This window comes from Felis catus, chromosome D1 (genome assembly GCF_018350175.1).
Source record: "Felis catus isolate Fca126 chromosome D1, F.catus_Fca126_mat1.0, whole genome shotgun sequence".
Lineage (NCBI taxonomy): Eukaryota > Metazoa > Chordata > Mammalia > Carnivora > Felidae > Felis > Felis catus.
In genome coordinates, this window is record NC_058377.1 from 46,079,743 (window position 1) to 46,103,448 (window position 23,706).

Below are 23,706 nucleotides of genomic sequence, written 5' to 3' on the forward strand. Positions count from 1 at the left end.
CACTGAAAGCAGCTGGGGATACTGACTTACTGTAAGATATAGTTTAAGATGTGTAGCAATATAGTTAACAAATTATTTTACTGGTCAAGGACTACGGTGTAAATGCCTCCAAATCCAAAAATAGTATACCTGCCTGTCTAAGAAGTATCGTGAAATTTCCTAAGGGTTGTATGTGGTAGGGAACACTGCCATCTGGAAACATTAATGATTAGGCATTAAAAAAAAATACAAGAGGAATCTCAGGAAAAAATACACATACATACACACATAAGAATTTAAGAATTTATATCTCCCATATGCCACATACTTAATATAAACCTTTGAAACAAGTTCAGATGAAATAAAAATCAAAGTTCTCAGAAAGTAAAAGATTAACTTAATTGCTAAATATTCCCTATCATCCCAAACATCAGCATGTTTTTTTTCACTTCTATGCAAAAGAATGCCTTTAACCTGTTTAAATGCTATATGATACACAAACCGGTTTTCAAATAAAGCCAGTCATCTTGCAATTTTTAAAAATCAGGTAAAAGATAATTATGACACATTACACACACACACACACACACACACACACACACACACACACTCACACACACACACCAATGACAAAATTTGGCCTGTCCCAAAATAAGTACATGGAGACCACTAAGTGCCGCCAGGAAGGAACCCTGGGTCACCCCTCCCTACAATCCAGGTAGTTTCCTTTAATCCAATAGCAAATCTGGGCATATTTGAGAGGGGTGATTCGAACAGCCACGTTGAAATCCTGCGGAGAACCATTCATGTCTACCCACTGGTGCCCTGAAAAAATGCCAATAATTTTTCTCTCCCACTTCTGCTGCTGTCGCTTCCACATCCTCACATAGACCCCGGACCCGCTGGCCCCGGGCTGGGCATCACACTGCTGGTAGAGCAGGTCATAAGTCTCATCTTTAACGTCACAGAAGCGGTACACCAAATTGCCTGGTCGATCATTGTCATAACCAGAGAAGTGGATTCTGCCCCCCGGCAGCTGCTTGGCAGGAGGGCTTACCCCAATCTTCATGAACTTTCTCTTGTGGGGTTTTTTCAGTTCCAGGAGGGCATAGTCATAATCCATACCGATGTCATTGGCATTGCCTTTGATCCAGCCCTTGGGCACGTGGGTGCGTTTCACCCGGATCCACTGAAACTTCATCTTCTCCGGCATGGCTGAGCTCGAGTCGTTGGCTCCTCGGCCACCGTCTTTAAACTTGGGTTTCAGGAAGCCCACTCGAAGTTTCTGGGTTCCCTTCACGTAAGTTTTCCCATCATGTATGCAATGGGCAGCTGTGAGCACATGCTTCTCTGCCACCAGGGTGCCCGTACAGCCTGTAGATAACTTCACCGATGTTGAGAAGGGATAGTTGAGCAAGAAGTCCTTCCCAAAAATGCTGAATCTGCTGTCATAGCCATAAATCTGCCGCTTCCTCCGAGACTTTCCTGAAGACTCTTGTCCCCCACCACTGCTGAGGACATAAATGCCCACCTGGGTCTCGGTGCGGCTGCCATTGGCATAGAGCGTTTCATAAGACAGGTACCGCTTGGCCTCTTCATAAGTGGGCAGTGGAGTCCCCTTGTGACACTGGGGTCCACACGAGGAGGACACCTCCAATTTGGCTTCAGCCCCGAAGTCTGGCTTGCCTAAGTTGAGGGTGGACTGGGGCAAGACCACAGGGAGGCGGTAAGCAGGCCAAGTGGGTTTCCAGTGGGCACCATAGGGGCTCACCTGCCCCACAGCACAGAGGAGGAGGAGGAGGAGGAGGAGCCCTGGAATCCCCGCCATGCTGAGCACCACTCTGTAGGAACAAAGATAAGCAGGTCAGGAGGGCAAGGGGCTCGGCACCGACTGACTGAGGAAACAGCCCGGCAGCATGCCTGTCATTGTTTCCAAATCTGTGAACTGTCCCAGGAATCAGGGTGTGGAGACGAATCCCTAGATAATGGTCTCACTTACAACACAAAGTCTTGACCTGGGAACGTTTTTTTTCATGCTCAAAATGAATGGGTGTTCATTCCCTTCTGTGTTGAAGATGCCCCCAGTGATGGCCAGCTGGGAGGCGGAGTGCAAACGTCATTAATCCCCAGATGAGCTGCTTGACCAGCCCCAGTTTCTGTGTAATTTTGAACCTTCTTTGGGCTGGATTCTAAATGTCTGCCCTCTCCCACCTCCCTGATCCACCTGCCTTTCTTTCCTTCTTTCTGCTCATTCTCAGTACAGCATGTGCTTGGAAAATCCTCAGAACAACGTGCTCATGTAAATTCAAATTACGCAGCTGACTGAATGACCTGGGCATCAAGGAAGGTTATAGCTCCACAGCATAACACTTACTGGAATTCATCTCAGTGGTTCCAAAGAGGGCACGAGACTTTTTTTTTTTCTACGAATTTAAAACAAACTTAACTACTATAAATTTAGTTCCAGAGTAGCCAGGTCTCTAACAATCAAGCTATTCCTCCTTCCTTTGGATTTGGTTGTATACTATCAGGATCTCTGTCAAAGATCTGAAGCTCTAATATTGCCTCTGTTATTACGTTGTGAGGTTTACTGCTGGTTACTTTTCAGGTGTTTGTATTATGTTCCTGGCTCATCCGAATCACTGGAATTTGGGCTTCTGCTAGCGCGCAACAAAAACTTATTGAACAAATTTATTGAATGAATACTTGTACTAATGGAAGAGTGAATGAATTAACATGGCTAAAAAACCCCACAGTTTTGAATGATGCGCACTGAGTGCTAATGACAGAGATGGATGTGGATGATGCGGTAACTCAGGGAAAGGGCATGAAATCCAGGTGTGGGGAGTTACAAGAACAGAGGAGCCATTTCAGGGGAGGTGATGCTGGAGACGGGTGTTGAAGGTAAAGAGAAGGTGGATAACATAAGGCAGTGTGAAGGGGACACTTACAGGGGACAACAGTATGCAAGGACACAGACATGCAACAGTGGAAGTCATTTCAGACATTTATTGTATTTAGCTCAGCAAGGGTGGGAGAAAGGGCATGGTGGGGCAGCAGACAAGAGCCATATTATGCAGAGCTCTGTATACTAAATGAAGGAGTTTGGATTTTATCCTGACGTGTATGTTGAAAGATCTGGATCAATCATCCCAAAAGAAAAACATTAAACACAAGATTGGGAGTACTTTCATAAGTATTCAAGCACCGGATGGCTCTGACTAGCTGTGAATCTTCTGTTCAGGAGAAGCTGATGTGGCAGGTGGAGTAATTTGTTCACAGTGAGGCATTCCCAAAAGGACAGGCAGGGGTTAGGTCTCAGAGGCTTTGTTATCTAGCAGGAGTGACGAAGAAACCATTTTCTCATCCCCCTTCTCTTCCACTTTGAGAGTACAGACCTGCCTGCAACTTTTGGATGCCTTTTGCTTTCTTTCACATCAAACTGGAAAATCCCACTGATGTGATCTAGACCAGCTGAGCATGACAATCCACACTCCCAACGTCACTAAGCGAGCTTGCCCCATCCACTGCTGAGACCTTTCTGCTTGATTCTTTCTTTCTGATTCCACTTCTGTCAGAGAAAACAAGGATGGGCTAAAAAAGGAATGAGCTCCTGGAAAAGGCAATTCCTTGGGATTTCCTGATTGTTTGAAATTCTTTCTTTCTCTTTTTCCAAATAGGAAGAGTCCCTGGGCCCTTCTATAGGGAGGAAATACATCTACTTCTTTCTCTAAATCCTTAAAACCATAGGGCACATGTGTGTGCGCATACAGGTGTTTGCACATGCTTGTTGTGGGGGGAGTGAGGGGTGGATACAATCCTGACTAAAGGCTCTAAGTAGATGAGGGAGGGGATGCTAATGCTAGTAAAGCCATCCTCCCCAAAGGGGACTTCGGGGGTGGGATAGGTGTGGTGAGGACAACCCTTAAGGAAACTTCAGGAGATGGCTCTGTGTCTGATTATCCCCAAATCCTGGCTGAGGACCCAGTCCTTAAACATATCCAGGTTCTGGACAGCCTCTCCTCTATGTAAGCTGCTGTCCGCGTAACTAAACACCGCCCACACCAGAATACCTGCCAAGTGTGATATGTACTAGGAGCGCCAGGTCTTGGACCCCTACACGCCACCTCCTCCTCCCTTTGACTAACACGGAGAATGCTGTTGCCTGCTGACACTGAGCAGCAGACGTGTTGGTCTCACATGCTCATCATCTAGAGCCTGCATCTTCGAATCTCAATCGGAAATATAAGTGTTAATTGGATCCTGGGAGTGCAGAGTCTGGACTATCTACTGCAGCAGAACGGCTCCAGTGCCATCTGTCTTTAACCCAACACAGAAACACCCATCAACAAGGGTGTCAGGGAAGAGAATGGCAAGAAAGAGTCTGAAACTAGTTCAAACACACTTTAAAATAATATATTTGACTAGGAACCCTATCTTAATGAATTATCCTCCTCTTAGGCAGAATTAACTCTAATCTCACTTTTCTAAGTGCTTTGCCTATATAACAAGCCTGCTTAAAAAATGCTTTCAAAGTCCTTGAAGCGTGTTTCATTTCACAGTGATGTTATGGCTTTTTTTTTTTTTTTTTTAATATCTGCCTTTCAAACAGAAAAAAAAGTGTTTTGGAACCTAGTGGGTCTGGAGAAATGGAGACAACTCTTTTCCCGGGTGTGAGGGCTGGGCAGTCAGCTAGGCTCTCTCAGTAGCCACAACTTCAGTGCAGCCTCCCAACATACAGGATCAAATTTGTTCCTCAGAAAGATGACAGACAACTGTGCCAAGGACCTTTGGGGTCATTTACAAATCACAGAACGCTGGGAGAGAATGCTAAAGAGTCTACTGCAGATTATTATTAGGATATGAATATTCTCTATCGAATATTGATATTCTAGGTAGATGGGGCACCTAGGTGGCTCAGCTGTTACGCAATGGACTCTTGGTTTCAGCTTAGGTCATGATCTCACAGTTCAAGTGTTGGAGCCCCGGCTGGAGCTCTGCAGCTGGCAGTGCAGAGCCTGCTTGGGATCCTCTCTCTCCCCCTTCCCTGCTCATGCTGTCTCAGTCTCTCTCAAAATAAATGAATAAACTCACAAAATATTCTAGGTAGAATATCCAATATTCATTAAATAATATTACTAATTCAGACCCCTTACAACTTAAATTCTGATCATTTAGCCAGTGAAGGAGAAGTCAGCCATCTATAAGTAAAGGATTGATAAACCAACAGGGTAGGCTGAAGCTTTAATCCTTTAGAGATAAACTTTTTAGGTACCTCAAAAACACTAATTTCTAGTAGTCTGAAATATTGTCCCCAATGTTCCCATATTATTGCTTAAACTCATTAACTTTTGTGATAAGACCTTGTTCTGATGTTTCGTATCTTGATTAAATTTTCTTTGTAACTCTGAAAACTATAAAACTGCATTAAAAAGACTTTAATTCAGATTTAGAAATTAATGCAGACTAATTCAGGTCAAATTATTCCAACTGATTAAGTTTTAAATTTTATTGAAATATTATATAAGCTTCAGGTGTACAATCTAACAGCATTTAAATAACTGATTATAAATTGGCTCCCTAATGGGTTTAAACTGACACCTGTACTAAAGGTTACACACTTTATAAGCTGCTCCCCCCCACCCTTATTCAAATGTGTGTTTAGGGTAGTTTAGAAACTATTCTGAATAGCAACCTGAACTGGATGATCTCTTTAGTCTTTTTAGTGCTGGTCATTTCAGGCCCGGGATTCTCTAACTTTATAATTTTCCAGGGTCACAAAAGTCCAGGGCAAGCACCGTGTTGTATACAAACAGGGTCCGCACCATCATTTACTGCTCAGGAGCTTACTTTCACACAATTAAAGAGGAAGGAGGGAGAGGGAAAAAGGAAAATGTATCTTGTTAATCTCTCGCCTATCTGGGAGACCAGATTTCCCTCATCAGTTGGCCAAGAAAACAAATGCTTCCAGCAGAGGGCAGCTTTCAAGAATGGAGTAGAAGAATGGTTGGGTGTGCTGGCTCAGAAAAGTGTGAGGGGGAAACCTCACCCACTAAGGCCCTTTCCCTAGGCATTCACACCCTACCCTGACCCCTTTCCCATTATTAATACACCAACGATAACCGTGATGCTTAAAAATTAGGGTGATAGTTTTGCATTAATTTCTCAACTCACCTGATAATAATTTCCTGAATAATTTCCCAGGACACAATTACTGTTTCCATTTTTATAAACTCAAAGCAAGCCTGCACTATGCCCCTTTAAGTTTATTTAAACAAACACTCTGGGATGGAAACAGAATAAATACATTCATATCTTGAGGCACCTGAGTGACTCAGTCAGTAAAGCTTCTGACTTGGCTTTAGCTCAGGTCATGATCCCAGGGGTCGTAGGATCAAGCCCCGAGTCGGGCTGAGCATGGAGTCTGCTTGGGATTCATTTATTTATTCATTCATTCATTCATTCTCATTCTCTCTCTCTCTCTCTCTCCCCCCCTTGTTTCCCCTCCCCCTCTCCCAGGTGCTCTCTCTCTCAAATAAAAAATAAATAAACATTAATAATCTCATTATTGGAAAGGTAACTGATGGATTACATAACTTTAAATTCTCTTGCCTTCACAAATGAATAACTTTATCCAAATAGAACTGACGAAAATATGCATACTTAAAAAAAAAGAATGATGATTTCCAAATCTTATCCTCACTATATATAAATCCAGATGAAGAAAATTCAGGCCTACAACGTTTCATTTCTAGAAATAAGCTTTTATTGGCTAAAGATTCCTCACATATATAATTATCTTTTTTACATTTAAAAAGATTATATACATATTTATTTATTTGAAGTAGGCTTCACACCCAGTGTGGAGCCCTACAGAGGGCCTGAACTCATGACCCTGGGATCAAGACTTGAGCTGAGATCAAGAGTCCGACGCTCAACCACCTAAGCCACCCAGGTGCCCTTATCTTTCAAAGTTCTCAGCTAAGTATCCTCATGTATCGCCTGAATGACAAACAGGATGAAAAGTTAAGGTGTATTACCATGTTTAGTAATACAGAAACTAAGAAAAGGTAAGGTGTATTACCATGTTTAGTAATACAGAAACTATTCCAGCTCTATCTGCTGCATAAGAGTTACACATTCTGTGTTTTGTCACTCAATAGGAGCCACTGTCCTGCTGTCCACTGTCTACAAATATTTATAGTTTATGAGGATGCTGCTGCTTTACGGTCCACTAATCATCTTATGGTGAAGGGACCTTGCACATCATCGGAGACGTACAAACAACATCTATCTGCCTGGAGACCAGACACTGGAACCTCTCTGTCCTAGAGCTGCACCTTAGTTTTCAAAACTGCAACAACACAGGTCTCCTCAAGAGGGCAAGAGTTTGGGGGAAGGATTTAACTCCTACAGCAAACAAGTGCTGGGCAAAAGAAAAAAAAAAAATCTAATCCTCAGGACATACATTCTCTATTGTACAACAGATGAATTCCTGTGACCACTATAAACAGTAATGTCGAAACAAACAGTGGGAAAGTCTGTAGAGATAAAAGTTTTGGACACCATCTGGAAGGATAACAAAGGGTTTTCCATGGAATCTGTGGCCAGGAATACTGAACAGTGAAACCATGCTAATTCCTAAAGCAAATACCTAAAAACGAACAAAGCTCTGTGAACCCTCTGAGCCAGGCTTGCTCTCATTTTCCTGAGTCACAGAACCTGTTAAAGGAAAACAGACCTAATCACATACTGGTTTAAGAATTATAGCCTGTACAGGAAAGAAATGCAGGGCGTTTACAAGCCCAGCCACCCTAAACATAACTTGTGGTCAAACGAAGTTTAACTTTTTCTCAGATTTGAGGCAAAATGAACTACCCTGGTGAGCTCGGGACAAACCTGGTGACAGAACAAGAACAGAGTGTATAAAATTCAGTGGTGAGACTAGGAGATGTGAATTCCCCAGAGTCAGGGGGAGTTATGCATGAATAAGGCCTGGTGGACTGAATCCTAAGGGATCAATGAGAAGAAACATGCAGGAGAACTTGAGGCTATTAAACACTGCAGACCGGGGCCAGTAATGTTCTCAGACCCACTAATGGGCACTTTGGCACTTAAACTACAGACAGAAAAGTGCACCCATATTCACCATCTAACTGAATAAGTTGTCAGTGTTACAAAAATAGGATCCCTATTAGTTACCTAGGAAGCTTCCTTTTCAGTTCAGGCACAGGAAAGCATGACAAGTTATCTCCTGACTGTTTAAGTGGGGAAAACACAGGTGAAGCAAGTTACTCAAATGCAGAAGGTGTGCCTACCACCAAACTTTCCCAAGTAAACATAGTGGCTTTTGTAGCATCTCCTAAATTCCTTCTCCCCACTCCACCTCCCATCTACTCCTGTCAGACTTGTGGAGAGACCCAGAGTCCTACCGCCTGTTTAAAACGTCTTGGACACCAGGAGGATCCTGAAACAAGTGCAGTAAATACCCTCTATTAATTGGCATTATGCTTTTGGCCACAGCTGACTTCAAACTATAAATTCAACCCCTTCCAGCAAGGCCACTGGCCCATCTGCTCCTGAGGAGCACGTAGGGACTCCTTATGTTCCGTTTCAGGGGCTGAGGGAAGCCAGACCATCCCAACAACAGATCCTGAGCAACCTGGAGCGTTCCACCAGCCAGGGGCTGTTTCTTTTTCTAAAGTCTCCGTGGGTGTCCCCGAAAGGACAATAAAACACCCAGGATTTTTATCAGCTGCTTTTTCGTGAGATGTTGGAAAGCAACCCTAATTTGTATTCTGGAGGGGAATGGTGGTTTTCCCTCATCGAGATAATTATTCTCCCTCCTCTTTTAAAACAATTTTTAAACTTTGCAAACTTTTATCTAAAAGTTAACTCGGGATGAATGTCCACAGGCCGTAGAAGAAACATTTGCCTCCAACAACGATGATAGTTCACAGATAGTTTACAGGGAAACACGCAGTCATCACCCAAGGCTCCAGAAAAAAGATCCTATCCTAATCCCCAACCTGTGTTTGCTTGCCCTTTCTTTGCTGGCTAGGATGTGTTCATCATCACGTGCCCAGAGTTAAAAATTAATTCTCGGATCATGCTGGAATACACACACATGCAAAACTCAAAGAAAGTAAGAGGTGGTGGTGGGTGCGGGTGTGCGCGTGCGGGGGAGGTGGGGGTGTTGTCACAGCCCAGCTGCAGGCGAAACTGCCCAGAGCCGGCTCTTTCCCTACTCCCACCCAGCATCCAACATAGCACTTTCAAATCCGTCCTTCCCACCCGCTGCACCGTGACACTGCGTGAATGCTAGCGCCCCGCAGCCCCGGAGTCTCCGCGAAGCTCCCAGCCCGGGTCCCAGCCCTCCAGCCCCGAAGGCGGCCCGGCGGGGTCTCGGGTGCCCCCGCACGCAGCCCGCAAGTCACCCCGAGCCGCGCGCACCGGCCCTTTGTCCCGCTGCTCTCGGCGCCGCGCTCCCCGCGCGTTCCGGCGGTGCCCCCAGCCCGCGCCCGCACTCACCCGCGCCGAGCAGCCCGCCGGGGCCGCGGCTCGCCGCGCCGTTCAAACAGGTGTGGGCGCCGGGAGGCCGCGTGCGGCTCCCATGCCTGCCCCGCGGCGCGACCGAGTGCGAGCAGGCGGGCGGGCGAGCGGCGCCGGCAGCGGGCGGGTCCGCCCCCCGCGCCTCGAGAGGCCCGCCCGCCCCGCCTCCGGCCTCGGGGAAGCCGCGCGGCCGCCGCCCGCCCCCCACCCCCGCACCCTGCCCGCGCCCCCGCCCCCGCCCCCGCCCCCGCCCCCGCCCCTCGCCTCCGGCACTCCCCCAAGCGGGGGTCGCCGTGCGGTCCGCGCAGGTGGGCCCCCGCGGCGCGGCGGCTGTCGCCGGTCCCGGCCTCTCCGCGCCAGTCCGCGCCGGTCTCGCGGAGGGCCCGCCCGGCCTGGGAGCCGCGCGCCTTCACCCTTCCGGCACCGCGCACCCCCGCGGCTCGGGCGCAGCCTCCGGAGCGAGCCTCGGGCCTTCGCCGCCTGCACTCAAATGCCTGCTCGCGAAGACCGGGTGCCCCCGAAGGTGGTCCCCCAACCCCAGCCTAGCGCTAAGAGTGCGGGCTACACCTGGGGCGTGGGGAACACCTCGGCAAATTGAGGAATTGTGGAAAATCTGTGCACTTGAGTTTTTAGGGGATGACCGAGTTCCTTCCCCGTCACGCAGTTCCTCAGGAACGCCGAGCTACGTCCCGGTGGCAGGACCAGCAAAGCTTGGCATCCCTTTCGGCGCTCGGTGGGTGCGTAGGGTCCGGGGCACAGCAGGGCTGGGTGGCTTCCGAGTGGCGGGCGGGCTGGTGAGCCCACCGCCTCAGCTTTGCAGAGGGGCACCAGCTGGTGGAGCCACCTCCTCGCCCGGCGGGCCTGCTTTCTTGAGTCGCTGCTGGGAGCCCAAGTTCCGGGTCTCCCCCAGCCAGGCCGGTGACCACTCCATATAGGAACCTAGGGCTAGAGCTTTCCTCTTCACTCCCAAGTACATCAGTATTTAACAGAGATGACGATTTATTCAGTGCCTTCTATGAACCAGCTTTACAGATAAACAGTTGCGGCCAAGTTGCAGATAACCAGTTTTAGAGATAAGGAACTGAAGTTTACCGAGTTTTAATGACCTGCCTCTGCACATTTTTTCTTTCAGGCCTCTTAGCTGTCCTTTCTCCCATCAAAGTCCAAGCTCTCAGAAAGGGAGGGCCTAACATGCTATTTCACACCAGGGTGTTAAGGGCACACTAATGATTTTGTGTTTGCAATTTTAAACAGGAAAGCCCCCAGCAAGTGCTGTTCTGTTTCTCAAACGTGAGAGAAACCGATATATCCTCCGCCATTTTAGAGACAAAATGTTCTCAGGCCTCCCCGGTATTGGCTTAGTTTCTTTTATAACGTTACCTATATAAACATTAAACTGGATATAATGTTATGTTACAGCTTATGAACAATTCTGGAATAAAGCCAAAACAAGTTTATAAATTAAATATGAAATCCCCTCCCAGAACAATAACATTAAATTAGCAATGTTTACTCGACTACTACCAGCATCATGTGGTACTGACTGCCCAAGTATAGGTACATTTGAGTTTTGTCTGCTCTGTCAGTTCTCATGCTGTGTCAGGTGTCAGATACTGACACGGTTTTCTCTCATCTTTCCTCAGTTGCAGCTACCACACCTTTGTTCACATCCTTTGTCATTATAACATTTGGCTTTCACTTGACTCTATTATACCATTTAGAGGTTAACTTTCTGATATTCCTTTCTTATTAGCACAATGGGTAAAGTTATAACTCTTGGCCCCAAGGCGTAGCACACATAGACTTTGAAGCTGTAAGACAGTTCTTGGTATTAGATCATTATGCCAACGCTCCAGAATGTGTTTATATTCATTTTATGTGAAAACTATGAAAAACGCACATTATGGATCTCCAAGGGTCTGTAGCTCCCAATGGGAGAAACTGCATTAAAAGCCAAATACCTTCCTTAATAGAGGAGCTGGGGTCAGAACTGGAAGGAAGAGAAGAAAGAAGAGACTTCTCAAGCATGCTTGAGTTTCATTAGTTTTACTCCAATTCAACAAATATTTATCGAGCACCTGTTACACGCAGAGCATAGTGGTAGGTACCAAGTTAAAGAGAGAGCCACAGGAAGACGGAACAGCCTGGGCTCTGCTGCTTCCTGGCTGTGTAGCTCTGGCTTAACCTTTCTGTGCCTAAGTTGGTTCCTCTGTAGAATGGAGACTACCTCATAGGGTAGTTTTAAGAATTGAGTGAATTAATACACATAAACTGCTTAGCACGCTGCCTGACACATAGTAAGCCCTTAATAAGTATTAGCCAGTGTTACATCTGTTACGTGAAAAGAATGTGCCTTAGCTCTGGTTCGGAACCAGCTCTTTTAACACAACCTCAACCCACGTTCATTGCTCCTTTGTCCTGGCAGTTTGCCTAAAAATTACACTGCAACCAATCTGGGGAGATAGGATGGTAGAAAATAAGATAGTTATTCCCGTCGTCCAGAGAGAGAAACTGAGGCAACAGAAGGACCCAAGAGCACATCCCTTTCCTATCGCCACTCCTACAGCTAGTCTCAGGTCTAATGCTCCCTACCCAAAGAAGCTCTTACTGCAGATGACCCACAGGAACTCAGGGCTTGAACAAGTGCCGCTCACTGTGCTGTTTCCTGGGGGTTTCGATAGTGAAAGGAAGGGATACTACATGCCTCTTCGGTTATCATGGCAATTGCCACAAGAATACCAACAGATCTGTAGAGTACTTTGGCCTCCAAGGTAAATGTCCTGTGTAAATAGCAGATGTCCTCATGCTGATCCTAGATATTTGCTTTTCCTTATGTATTTGCCCCACTCTCCAGCCCCCAAAACAAAAACGAAACCAGAAAAACCAAGGTCCTCACTTCATTTTAAGAACTCAGTTCAAATCCATGATTATAATTCTCAAATACTTTTCATGCACATAGTAAGTCAAGTGTTACAAATGCATTCAGGGCAAGGCCCCCATATTTCCTGAGTGCCCATTCTATATAAAGTGACTGTGAAAGAGAGAGCAGATCTCCCTCGCCCCAAAGAAGGTATGCTATCGAAATAAACAAAAAAGCAGATACAGGAGCAAGTGAGATATAGGCCAGATCAGTTTCTAGCTAGAGAACATGGAAGAGGGAATCATGAATTCCCACTCTGGCTTCCAAGAAGTGATAGAATTTGAGGTGGAGCTCAAAAGATGAAGATGTGATCAAGTCTTTACTAAGCCTTATCTCTTTGAGTTCCTGCACTGTATAAGTGAGCAACTCAGTGGGTGAATGAAGGGGGCAGAACTAGCACTGAAGTGTCATAATTATAGCTATTGCTTATTCAATGCATACTATCTGCCAAATAGTGTAAAGTACACTTTATTACATGCAACCTTCAACAAACAGAAAAATAGATATGAGGATTGTCCCCATTTTGCAGATGAGTAGACTGAAGTCCAGAGTGATTGAGTAAGAGACCCAGTTTTGTTATACTACTAAGTAACACAGCTATGACTTCTGCCCAGTCTGTCTCACTCTTTTGCCATCTTTTTGACTCATCACATTTTTTTAAAGTTTTAATTATCTTTCTTGCCGTTAAAAAAATCAGCCGAAGTCATGGCAACCTTTAGGGATAAACTTTGGGGTATTTAAAATAACATGTTTGGGGGGCACCTGGGTGGCTCAGTTAGTTGAGCGTCCAACATTGGCTCAGGTCATGATCTCACAGTTTGTGAGTTCGAGACCCACATCAGGCTTGCAGCTGTCAGTGCAAAGCCCACTTCGGATCTTCTGTTCCCCCCCTCTCTGTCCCTCCCCTGCTTGTGCTCTCTCTCTCAAAAATAAATAAAACATTAAAATTTTTTAAAATAACTTGGTTGAAAAACTGAACCACATTTCTAATTGCCAGCATTATGCTTTGTTCTTGGTAGAATCATCTTTTCTTTTTCCTTCTTTTTACATCCCAATTATAAGTCCTGGCCATATTGGCTTCTGTGGTAGTAGATGGATCTCAAGGAAAGTCAAGGTCTTCCTCAAGAGAATCAAGATTCTTTGTAGCAGTCGATTAATTCTTTTCCCATGCCTGAGCTTCATCAGTTCATATTCAAGCATTATATTAGCCCCCCGTCACAGACCCACTTTATCAGTAGGAGGCACTGAGGCTTTGCAATACAGGGTGTCTGCTGGTAAGAATCCGGTCTCCAGGGAACCGATGGAGTCTTTTTTCATTGTATTGTGTTGCTTCCCCAACCTGCCTTTTCCTGCCTTTTCTCGGGCTTTACAGTAAGGAGGTTGAATCCGTTGCTGGTGTCCATAGCTCCAGCTCTAAACAACCTTTTGATTCTGTCTTCCTTTTGTTCCAGTTGTGAAATCACTGAGTAATGTCCTGTTAAATGGCCTTAGGGCAGCAGACTAGATGAGACTGAAAGATCATTGGAAACTTAGGGTAGCAGGGAGGGGAGAGACCCAAAGCCAACCTAAATTGAAACTGCTAAATGCAATTTCTAGTGCTAATTTTTGAGTCTAAGACCCATGTGCAGCTTCAAAAATTTAAGTCCATTCGAAAGTTACCAATGAGGATTATTTCTAAGGAGCTATATTTACATACTTAAAATCATTTCCACGTGGTTTCTTGGGTGATAATGTGGATTTTTCGGTGGTAGATAATATCTCAGCTAAGTAGGGTATACAGCTCCATGTAGTTAGTGAAGAGAGGTGAGATGAGAAACAATACAGGAGATCGGGTAGGGGGCACTCTAAACCTGTCTGTGTGACCTTGGATAAATCACCTCACTTACCAGCCGTATTTGTCATCTGTACAAAGAGAGCCTACATGACCCTGCTCCTGCAGTCTTTGAATCTATAACACCGCAATCCTTGTGGAAGGTTGGCCCACATATATCATTACCTGTGGGACACCCCTACCTTGGGATCCCAGGGTAGCCAAGAACGTGGAACTCTGGAGTGAGACTCTCCTGGATCCACTTTAGAATTCATCTAGTCTCTGGGTGACCATGGGCAAGGATTTGACTTTCCGTGCCTCATTTTTCTCATCTGTGCACTGGGGCTAATTTAGGGCTATTGTGAGGACTCACATAATCGGTACGAAGCCCAGGGCTCAGCACAAAATAAATTCTAAAGTGGACTTACCTGGTACCAATATTATTATCGTAATTACTGCTACTACTACTAGTGTGAATGCTCGATAAATGTTTTAAAATTTGTTGAATGAATGAATCAAATTGTTATAGCATCAATGCTAAAAAGTTTGATGCAGTCCTTCGAAGAAGAAATGATCTCAGGACTCCTGTTCAACCACCCTCAAGTTTCCCTGTCAGAGCTCTGGTCTGTAGCAACCAAGAGTTTTTTAGAATTGAATTTAGGAAAAATTGTAGATTCAAATGGGAGCCAGGGTTTGTATTTGTCTGTCTCCTTTTCCACCAATTATTTATTCCACAAACATCTGTTGAACCAGTAATATTGCCTATAGATTTGTCAATAGATTTTAGGTTGATTTGTCAATAGATTTGTCTATAGACAAATAGATTTTGTCTATAGATTTGTCAGTGATTTCAAGGGCAAAACAGATTTTTTTTTTCTTATGATGGTAGATTTAAAATCTTACATGGTAAAAAAAAAAAAAAAAACCCACCACAAACCTAAAATTAACCATAGTTGTTTTAAAAAGCTAGCAAAAAGAACCACTAAACAAAAAAAATCTTTATAGCGTTTGATAAAACAAATGTATTTGCATTGCACTTGAAACTTTAAAAAAAAAAAACCTGTTTTTGTTAAGTATAAGTTACTCATTCTAAGTGTTTAGAAATATAAGCACACTCCGAATATAAATATGTGAAGGTATAATATGTAAAAGATTGCTATATAAAGTAGTCAAAGAGTTAAATTGCCACATTGGTATACATGGTACCCTTAAAAAGGAAAAAAAAAAAGCTGCATAGCAAAGAACAGAGCAGCTTTACTCTAATCCTACTTAAAAGAATATAGCAATTTAAAATTATCAGGAAGAAAAACAGGCTTTGGCACTAGCAATTTCCTGTAAACTGTGGGCACTATTCTAAACTGAAAAATTAGAAACATTTTGAAATAACTATGTGTTTCTCATTTTCTCTGGTCAGATTCAAAAAGTCTCCAGAGGCCAGCACTGAGCTTCTCTGCAGTGCTCTAACTTGCACACTGGACTTCATGAACAAGAACAAAAAGGAAAATAAGGGTTTTTTCTTCCTTTAATTCAAGGAGAAGCAACAGAGCTGTTGGCCTTGAAATAGACATTAATAATCTTTTGTCATTCTCTTTACAGTCGTTTTATAAAATTTTCTCCCGAATGTCTATGACTTTCAAGGGCATTTTGGGGAAATTCCTTTGTTTTTATGTTTCTGTCAATCCATAAATACTGGATTTTCTCTTTTCTGTCTTATAAGGAGCAAGGTTTTATGCGGTTAAATATGGGGTCTGGATTTTTTTTTTTAAGAGAGAGCACATAAAGGGGCAGAGAGAGAATCCTAAGCAGGTTCATGCTGTCAGCATGGAGCCCAACATGTGGCTCAATCCCACAACCCCAAGATCATGACCGATCAAGAAATCAAGAGTCAGATGCTTAACCAACTGAGCCACCCGGGCGCCCTGGGGTCTGGATGTTGAAATTCAGTGTCTTTCAAGAGTTGTCTCCTTTTTCCTCTGGCAAATTTTACTTGTACTTCAAGCTCAAATATCAACCCTTCTCTGAAGTCTTCTAACCCCTTCATTGCTGTATATGTAAATTCATCTTCTATGCTTTCAGAGAATTGTATTGACATTATGCCTAAAATTGTTAACTACGACTGACCTTAATTTTATTTTATTTTTAAAAAAATTTTTGATGTTTATTTTTGAGAGACAGAGAGACAGACAGAGTGCAAGAAGGGGAGGGGGAGAGAGAGAAAGAGACACAGAATCCTAAGCAGGCTCCAGGCTCTGAGCTGACAGCAGAGAGCCCAACGCGGGGCTCGAACTCAAGAACTGCAAGATCACGACCTGAGCTGAAGTCAGATGCTTAACCAACTGCTTAACTGACCAAGCCACCCAGGCCCCCCTACAGCTGACCTTTAAACAACACTGGTTTGAGCTGTATGGGTTCACTTATGTGTAGATTTTTTTTTTCAGTAAATACAGTACAGTACTGTAATACAACACCCCATAACCCTGACATTGTTGAGGGTCAACTATATATATTTTCATGTTCAACTTCAAGTGGTCCTGAACTCCTTATCAGCAGACACTCTGTCTTGTTTTTCTTTCTTGTCTTTATGGTTTTCCTTTATAATCTAGCAGAGAACCTGGCTCATAGTAAGCTCAATTGATTTTTATTAATAAATGATTGAATAAGTTAATAAGTGAAATTCTAATTTGCTTAAAATATCAGGTCAGAAATCATTTGGCTTGCCAGTCACTAGGAGCAGGACTCACTGTGTATAAGATTTTACCGTGGGAGCTCCAATGTTTCCTAGGATATAAATCCAAATTTCTGTTTGATGCCCTTTCACCAGTTTTACCTTACAAGGCATGTCAAGGTAACAAATTCAATTTCCACTTGGCCTGCTTGTTACATTTCACCACTTATACTATGGCTACATGATGGTGTTGTAGGTATCATTTGCTCATGACTTGTAACATTCCCACTGACTTTCTACAGAACCCCTTGGAATATGCTCTGAATTCTGGGTGCTAGCATTCTGATTTGGTCTGCCAGGGTATTGGACAACATGTGTTTTCCAAACTCTATGTCATCTCTCACTTCTGGAAGATGTTAAAATAGACTGTCCATGAAAAAAAAAAAAAGGTAATCAAATATACGTCTTGGTCTTTCAAATGCTCTGAGAAGCCCTGAGTAGAGAAACCTGGTTAAGCTCCTTTATATCAAAGTTATCCAGTCTTATTTGACTATGGACTCTTCTCTTCAATATGGTAGAACATTCGTTGAACAGTAGAATTCTATAGGCTGCAGTTTGAGAAATACCATCCACTTCTTGTGGAAGCTTATTCCACTTCTGGTACTGAACCACTTCTGTTCCCAAAATGTGGTTTGTGCTTTTTTGCGTCAATGCTTTTGTTTGCATTTGAAACTCTTTTCTTCATATCCCCTTGTCTCAGTTCTACTCATGTATTAAAGTCCTAACACAATGTCTCATTCCTCTCCAAAGTGTTTTTGTTGGCTTTTGATTTTCCATAACACTTTCTACAACTTTCTTATGGCTCTTTTAATTTTATTTCTTTTATTCTCAGTTTACCTTTCCTCTCCCCAACCACTGAATACTTTGGGTTTGAATCTCTGGTCTGCACTTCTGCTGGATGTATCAGTCAGAGTCTTGACAAGAACACAATTTGCCCTTAATTGGTTCAAGTGGAGAGACTTAATGAAGTAGTTACTTGTGGAGGTGAGAAAAGGGATGAGGGAAGGAACAAGGCCAGAGGGTACCCAAGGTCTAGCAACAGGGAGAAGCCATCACTGCTATTCAGATGGGAGGTGGAAGGGAGGAAAGGCTGGAGCAGAGCCCCCAAAGGTGAGCACCTTGGAGGGGGCCTCTTGCCAGAACTGCATGGTCCAGGGAAGTGGCAGCCACTGCCAGAGATCTGGCACAGGGGAAGGGTGGAGTGGGAAAGAAACACCCTGACCTCTTCTCTTCCTGCTCTCTGACCTCTGGAGCCTGCCAAAGACAGCTGACAGGAGAGCTGGGCTGTGGTGTCAGCAAGGCTCAGCCTCATGGGCACAGAGCAGGGCAGCGAAGGGTGGAGAATTGCTGGGGGTGGGGTGGGGTGGCGGTGGGCAGAGAATAGCCAGCACACTGGGAAAGCCTCTGTTTCCTCATTTGCAAAATAGGGCAGTGACAATCCTTTCCTCACAGGGTTATAGTGAGGATTAAATTAGGAAATGCATCAAAATAGTATGGTGCCTGGTTCTCCAGTTAGATTAGCTACTTAGTATTATTATTATTATTTACTCAAAGAACTCTATGGATAGTATAAAAGCTAATTGAGGAAGATATCATGAGTTGGTTAATTTGTAGCCTTCACACATTTAGCACAAAACCCCACTTATTGTAGCAAGGCCCCAAATAGATGGTATTTTATAGGTGATGGGGAGCCCTTTTGCATGGAGATAAAAGGGAAGCTAGTTTAGCTGTTCTCAGTGACATCTTCAGTCAATCTGACCTTGAAAACAGACAACAAAGAGCTAAATTTAAGACTTACGTTTAGTTTTCAGCAGATTGTTTGGCACTCCTTAGGCACAGTCTTTGGCCTCTGGTTTTCCTGCCCCTCAGTGCAAAAGGGGTTACTGAAAACATGCCAGCTCACCAGGACCAGCTCACCACCACCACCACGCCTGCGAATGAGCGATTTCTCATGTTTTGAAAGCACAATCAGGAGGGCCAGCCCGAGGGTAAAGCAGGAGGGTTTGTGTCTATAGAGCAATTTCCTTCCTGTTCTTTCAGATCACTAACCTGTTTTATTTCAAACCTAGGATCACCTGGCTCCCGCTGCCCTTGGTACACAGTTTAGAGAAACAACAAGAATAATCACCACTGTTTTTTGCACTTCAAAGCCCGCAGAATGCCTTGTGGAGGGCTAGTTCTCCGCCTGAACCAGGGAGGCTGATTCTAGGGAAAGCCCTTTCATAGAAGCCTGGGGGGTGGGGGTGGGGTTCAGCGTGGGAAACTTACCCACATGAAGGCAAGTGGATGTCAGAGCTGGTGGCCCCACAGGTGCCCTGTGCTGCAGCTTGTATTCTTGGAGGAAGGGCACGTTCAGAGGGTGACAGGCTCTTCAGAGAGAGCCTTTGAAGAGCCTGTCGCCCTGACAGAGCAATGAAGGTCACGCTGGGAGGAGAGTCCTGTACTGACACCAGCAGCTGCAGGTAGGGACTTCCTTCAAAGAGGAGTGACTTTTTATCCGGGTTTCCGGCAGACTAAAATTAGTGAGAAGAACACTTAGCCGTAGATCCTGTGGCGTCTGTAAGGAGTTCACATTATCGTCCCCGTCCCTGAAAAATCAAGACATGAGCCAATTTTACTAGTAAGCAGCTCTGAAGTCACAACACCCCTAAACCTCATGCTCTCTTGGTGGGCCTGAGCTTGCTGGGGTCCTCTGGCTTTTCCTGGGGCACACAGATATTTTGTCTCTTTACTCGAGGCTGGCAGAAGCCCTAATTGGACAGCTGATTATGCTAGAGCAAGAGCTTACTGCCCAGGTAAGCAGTGGGTGTCCTCCATCAAATAGAGGGATCACAGGTGACAGAGCAGTTTGGGGATTATGCTGCCAATAAAAATTAGTTCTTCCTGGCAGCGTGCCACCAGTCATTCCAAGGTGACATGATAGTTTTTGTTTTAGTGTTGAAATGAAAAAGGCACTCGGTTCGAATGTGGGAAGACCCAGGAAGGCCCAGCCCGGTCCTAAACTACAGTGACCTCCCAGTTGTATAAATGGCATATTGGTAATGTGAGGTTACTCAAGCTACCTTCCCTTTTAGGACAAGAGATGGCGATGTCTCTCCCTCTCTCTCTTTTTGTAAGGGTGCAATAAAATTGAACTATTAAATCCGTAAAACCCTTTCTGAAGGAAAATTAAAAACAAATAAATGACAAGTCTTTGATTTGTTAGACTACTCTTTGAAGAGTTGATTGCTGACTTCAAGGCAAATTCCAATCTTGGTAGAAGCACCCCAAACTAGCTCCAATCACGATTTTATTATCAACGCTTTCATCCCCTGCCCAATGATCTCAAAGCTCCGGGGAAATGAAGTTCACTCAGAGGTTGGGCTTTCTTGATCTAAGCTTGATAGGAATCAACCTTTGTGATTACCCTAATGTCTGTCTGGCCGGCACAGAAAGGATGAGGGAGCCACTAAAATTGTTCTGTGTAAAATTAGGGTTTGAACAATTTTTTTTTTGTATAAGTACTTATGACATTGGTATGGTCAGAGTTTATCTCAACGATAATGGCTATGAATTATCTACCATGTGCCAGACACTTCCTACCTCTTACAGCATTGGACCAAATAACCCTCAAGTTACAGATAGTTAAGTGACATTCCTAGTTTGAAGTGTGGGGGAGGTAATTCAAACCCAGGACTCTCTACCTCAAATCCATATATCATCTCCCATATTGCTTCTGTGGGGATGATTTCAGATACAAGTAACAGAAAACTGACTCACACTGGCTTGACCAATAAGGAGATCAATCACCTCACGTAGCAAGAAGTTCAAGTGCAAGGTGGCTCCTGGTGACCAACCCTCTTTCTCTTAGCTTACCCTCTTCTGCATTTTCTCTGCCTACAGGATTGTGACAAGATGGAGGGAGAAATAACAAGCAGATGTCATATAGAATTACATTCAGAAGAGCAAAAAAAAGGGCGGCTTCTGTTCCTATGTCTCCTTTTTGGGAGCGAGAAATGTATGCCACTCCCTAGGCCTCTTTTCATATGGTAATGGCAGAATCAATGGTCATAAGCCCTTTCTTAAATCAACCACTCTCAAGGGAATGAGTTGCCTTAGTTAGTTTGAGGGAAGCAACAGGGAATAATTGCAAGAGTTCTAGACTAGGGCTCAGGGATCCTGGGTTTTAGTCCTGGTTCTACCATTTACTTAGTTGTAGCATTAGACCTTATATTTTCCTTGTTGGGGAAACAGAGCTGATGATTCTCATCCTACTAATCTCAGAGGCTGTGAAACAGGAATGGAATAATGTCCATAGAAGCACTTTGTAAACTATAACACACAACTTAGATGCGTACTATTGTGTCCATTAACACTATTCAAAGAGAACTGTTGGCCAGAAGACACTTTTTCAATTACCCTCATATGTGGGGCTTGATCATCATCAAGATGATAATTTAGAATTTTTAAGGCTTTGCTAAAGACTTAACTAAATTTTAATTTTGTACTGGAAAATTAATAGTGCAAAAACAGGGAAAGTGTGAAATTTAGTATTTAAGAAAAACAAATGTGAAGCACCCTCATGAACTCTGATAGAATTTATTGTTGTTTTTTAACATTTTTATTTATTTTTGAGAGACAGAGTGTAAGTGGGGGAAGGGCAGAGAGTGAGGGAGACACAGAATCTGAGGCAGGCTTCAGGCTCTGAGCTGTCAGCACAGAGCCCAACATGGGTCTCAAACCCACGAACTGCGAGATCATGACCTGAGCCAAGGTCAGACACTCAACCGACTGAGCCACCCAGGTGCCGCTAGAATTTGTTTATATATGGACAGGTTATTTATAAGTTATTTTTTTCTATTCATTAAAAGCAAGTTTCCTAAGAATCTATTAAACAGCCTTTCTCATTCCTTTATTTATACCAATACAATACACATAAGTGGAATGTTACCATGGGGGCAGGGGATGGGATGCACACAAAAGTGAATCCCAAATAGACCCTATCTGAAGGAGAGTAGCTATCCAGTATGGAAAAGATCTAGAGAGAAGACTAGACAGAACATATCCCCAGCAGCTATAATAAAATGTATAAAGATAAGAGGAAGTGAGAGGTAAAGTCCTAAGGATTGAATAGATAAGGGGCTGTAAGAGTTCAGAGAATTGACATAATTCCCAGATGTGGCATTAGGAAGGCTTAGGACAAGGTGTCATTTGACCAGAGTTGGAAGATTTAGAAATGGGAATAGTGAGCTCACCTTGGCTCTACATTAAACTTGCTCTAAGGACTTGAATATCCAACCAGAATGCAGAATCCTTGAGTATAAATAGTATAGAACTATAGTAGAAATAAAAGTTGGAAAGGTAGCGATTGCAGCTGGATTATAGAGGGGTTGGAATGTCAGACTGAAGAATCTGATCTTTACTCAGTAGGTGTGAGATAACAGAAAATATATATATTGGCCTCTGCCTCCAGTTCCTGGAACACAGCTCCTAAAAATGCTTGTACTTCCCTAAGTAATAAGAGCAGCGGGAGCATCTTTTGTTCTGTTTGGTCTTTGACCTCAGTTCCTGACAGAGGAGTCCTAAAACCCTTGTAATTTCCTGAGTAGTAGGAGTGTCTCTTGTTCTAAAGAGGTGACTCTGGGTGGGCTCCAGGATGGCTCCTGGATGAGGGCTGGTTGCCAGAAAGACCAAGGCATGATTAGAAGTTTGGGAATTTTAGGGGTGCCTGGGTGGCTCAGTTGGTTAAGTGTCCAACTTCGGCTCAGGTCATGATATTGCTGGTTGTGAGTTTGAGCCTAGCGTCAGGCTCTGTGCTGACAGCTCAGAGCCTAGAGCCTGCTTTGGATTCTGTGTCTTCCTCCCTCTCTGCCCCTCCCCTGCTCTCTCTCCCTCTCTCTCTCTCTCTCTCTTTCAAAAACAATAAACATTTTTTAAAAAATTAAATATAAGTTTGGGATTTTTTAGCTTCACTCCCTATTCATTTAGGAAAGGAAAAGGGCTGGAAATAGAGTTAATAATTGATCTTGCCTGCACAATGAAGTCTTCAAAAAATCCCAAAATTATGGTGTTCAGAGAGCTTTCAGGTTAATGAATACATCCATATACCTGGAGAATGATACATCCCAACTCCACAAGGACAGAAGCTACTTCACTAAGGACCCTCCCAGACCTTGCTATGTGTATGGCTATTCACTTATATCCCTTATTATATTCTTTAATACACTGGTAAGAGTAAATGTCTCCCTGAGTTCTGTGAGCTTGTCCAGCAAATTAATCAAACTTGAGAAAGGGGTTGAGGAAATCTTGGGGGACCTCCTACTGGCAGTAGGCATCAAAATGAGGGTGGCAGTTTTGTAGGACTGAGACCTTCACCTGTGGGATCTGACACTATTTCCAGGAAGATAGGGTCAGAATTGAATTAAATTGTAGGACACCCATCTGGTGTCGTGGAAAACTGCTTGGTGTGTGGAAACCCCACCCCTCCCCTCCCCAATGTTTGGTGGTCAGAAATATCAGAGGTGACGTGTTCTGAGTAGCAAAAGAGACACACATGGGGATAAGACTGTAGGTTTATTTATTTATTCATTTTTTTCATGTTTATTTATTTTTAAGAGAGAGAGAGACAGAGTTGAGTTGGGGAGGGGCAGAGAGAGAGAGAGAGAGAGAGAGAGAGAGAGAGAATCCAAAGCAGGCTCCAGGCTGTCAGCACAGAGCCCAATGTGGGGCTCGAAGCCACAA

The 23,706-nt window shown here is 44.0% G+C and overlaps 1 protein-coding gene across 2 annotated transcripts; it reads right to left on the reverse strand.

Annotated features, from left to right (window-relative positions):
* Positions 1-268: 268 nt before the first annotated feature.
* PRSS23 (serine protease 23) lies at positions 269-19,423 on the reverse strand. Of its 2 annotated transcripts, XM_006936864.5 has the most exons (3): positions 19,255-19,423; positions 18,785-18,917; positions 269-1,820 (listed from the first exon to the last, which is right to left on the reverse strand). In XM_006936864.5, exon 3 carries the CDS (start codon positions 1,805-1,807, stop codon positions 677-679), a length of 1,131 nt encoding a protein of 376 aa, XP_006936926.1. In that variant the 5' UTR covers positions 1,808-1,820; positions 18,785-18,917; positions 19,255-19,423; the 3' UTR covers positions 269-676. The 2 variants fall into 2 exon arrangements, with proteins under 2 accessions (XP_006936926.1, XP_023095121.1); XM_023239353.2 differs by lacking the exons at positions 18,785-18,917; positions 19,255-19,423 and adding an exon at positions 9,511-9,637.
* Between the last annotated feature and the right edge of the window lie 4,283 nt (positions 19,424-23,706).

Coding starts and splice junctions, on each gene's coding strand:
- PRSS23 (XM_006936864.5), bottom strand. CDS start 1,807: ATGGCGGGGATTCCAGGGCTCCTCCTCCTCCTCCTCCTCCTCTGTGCT.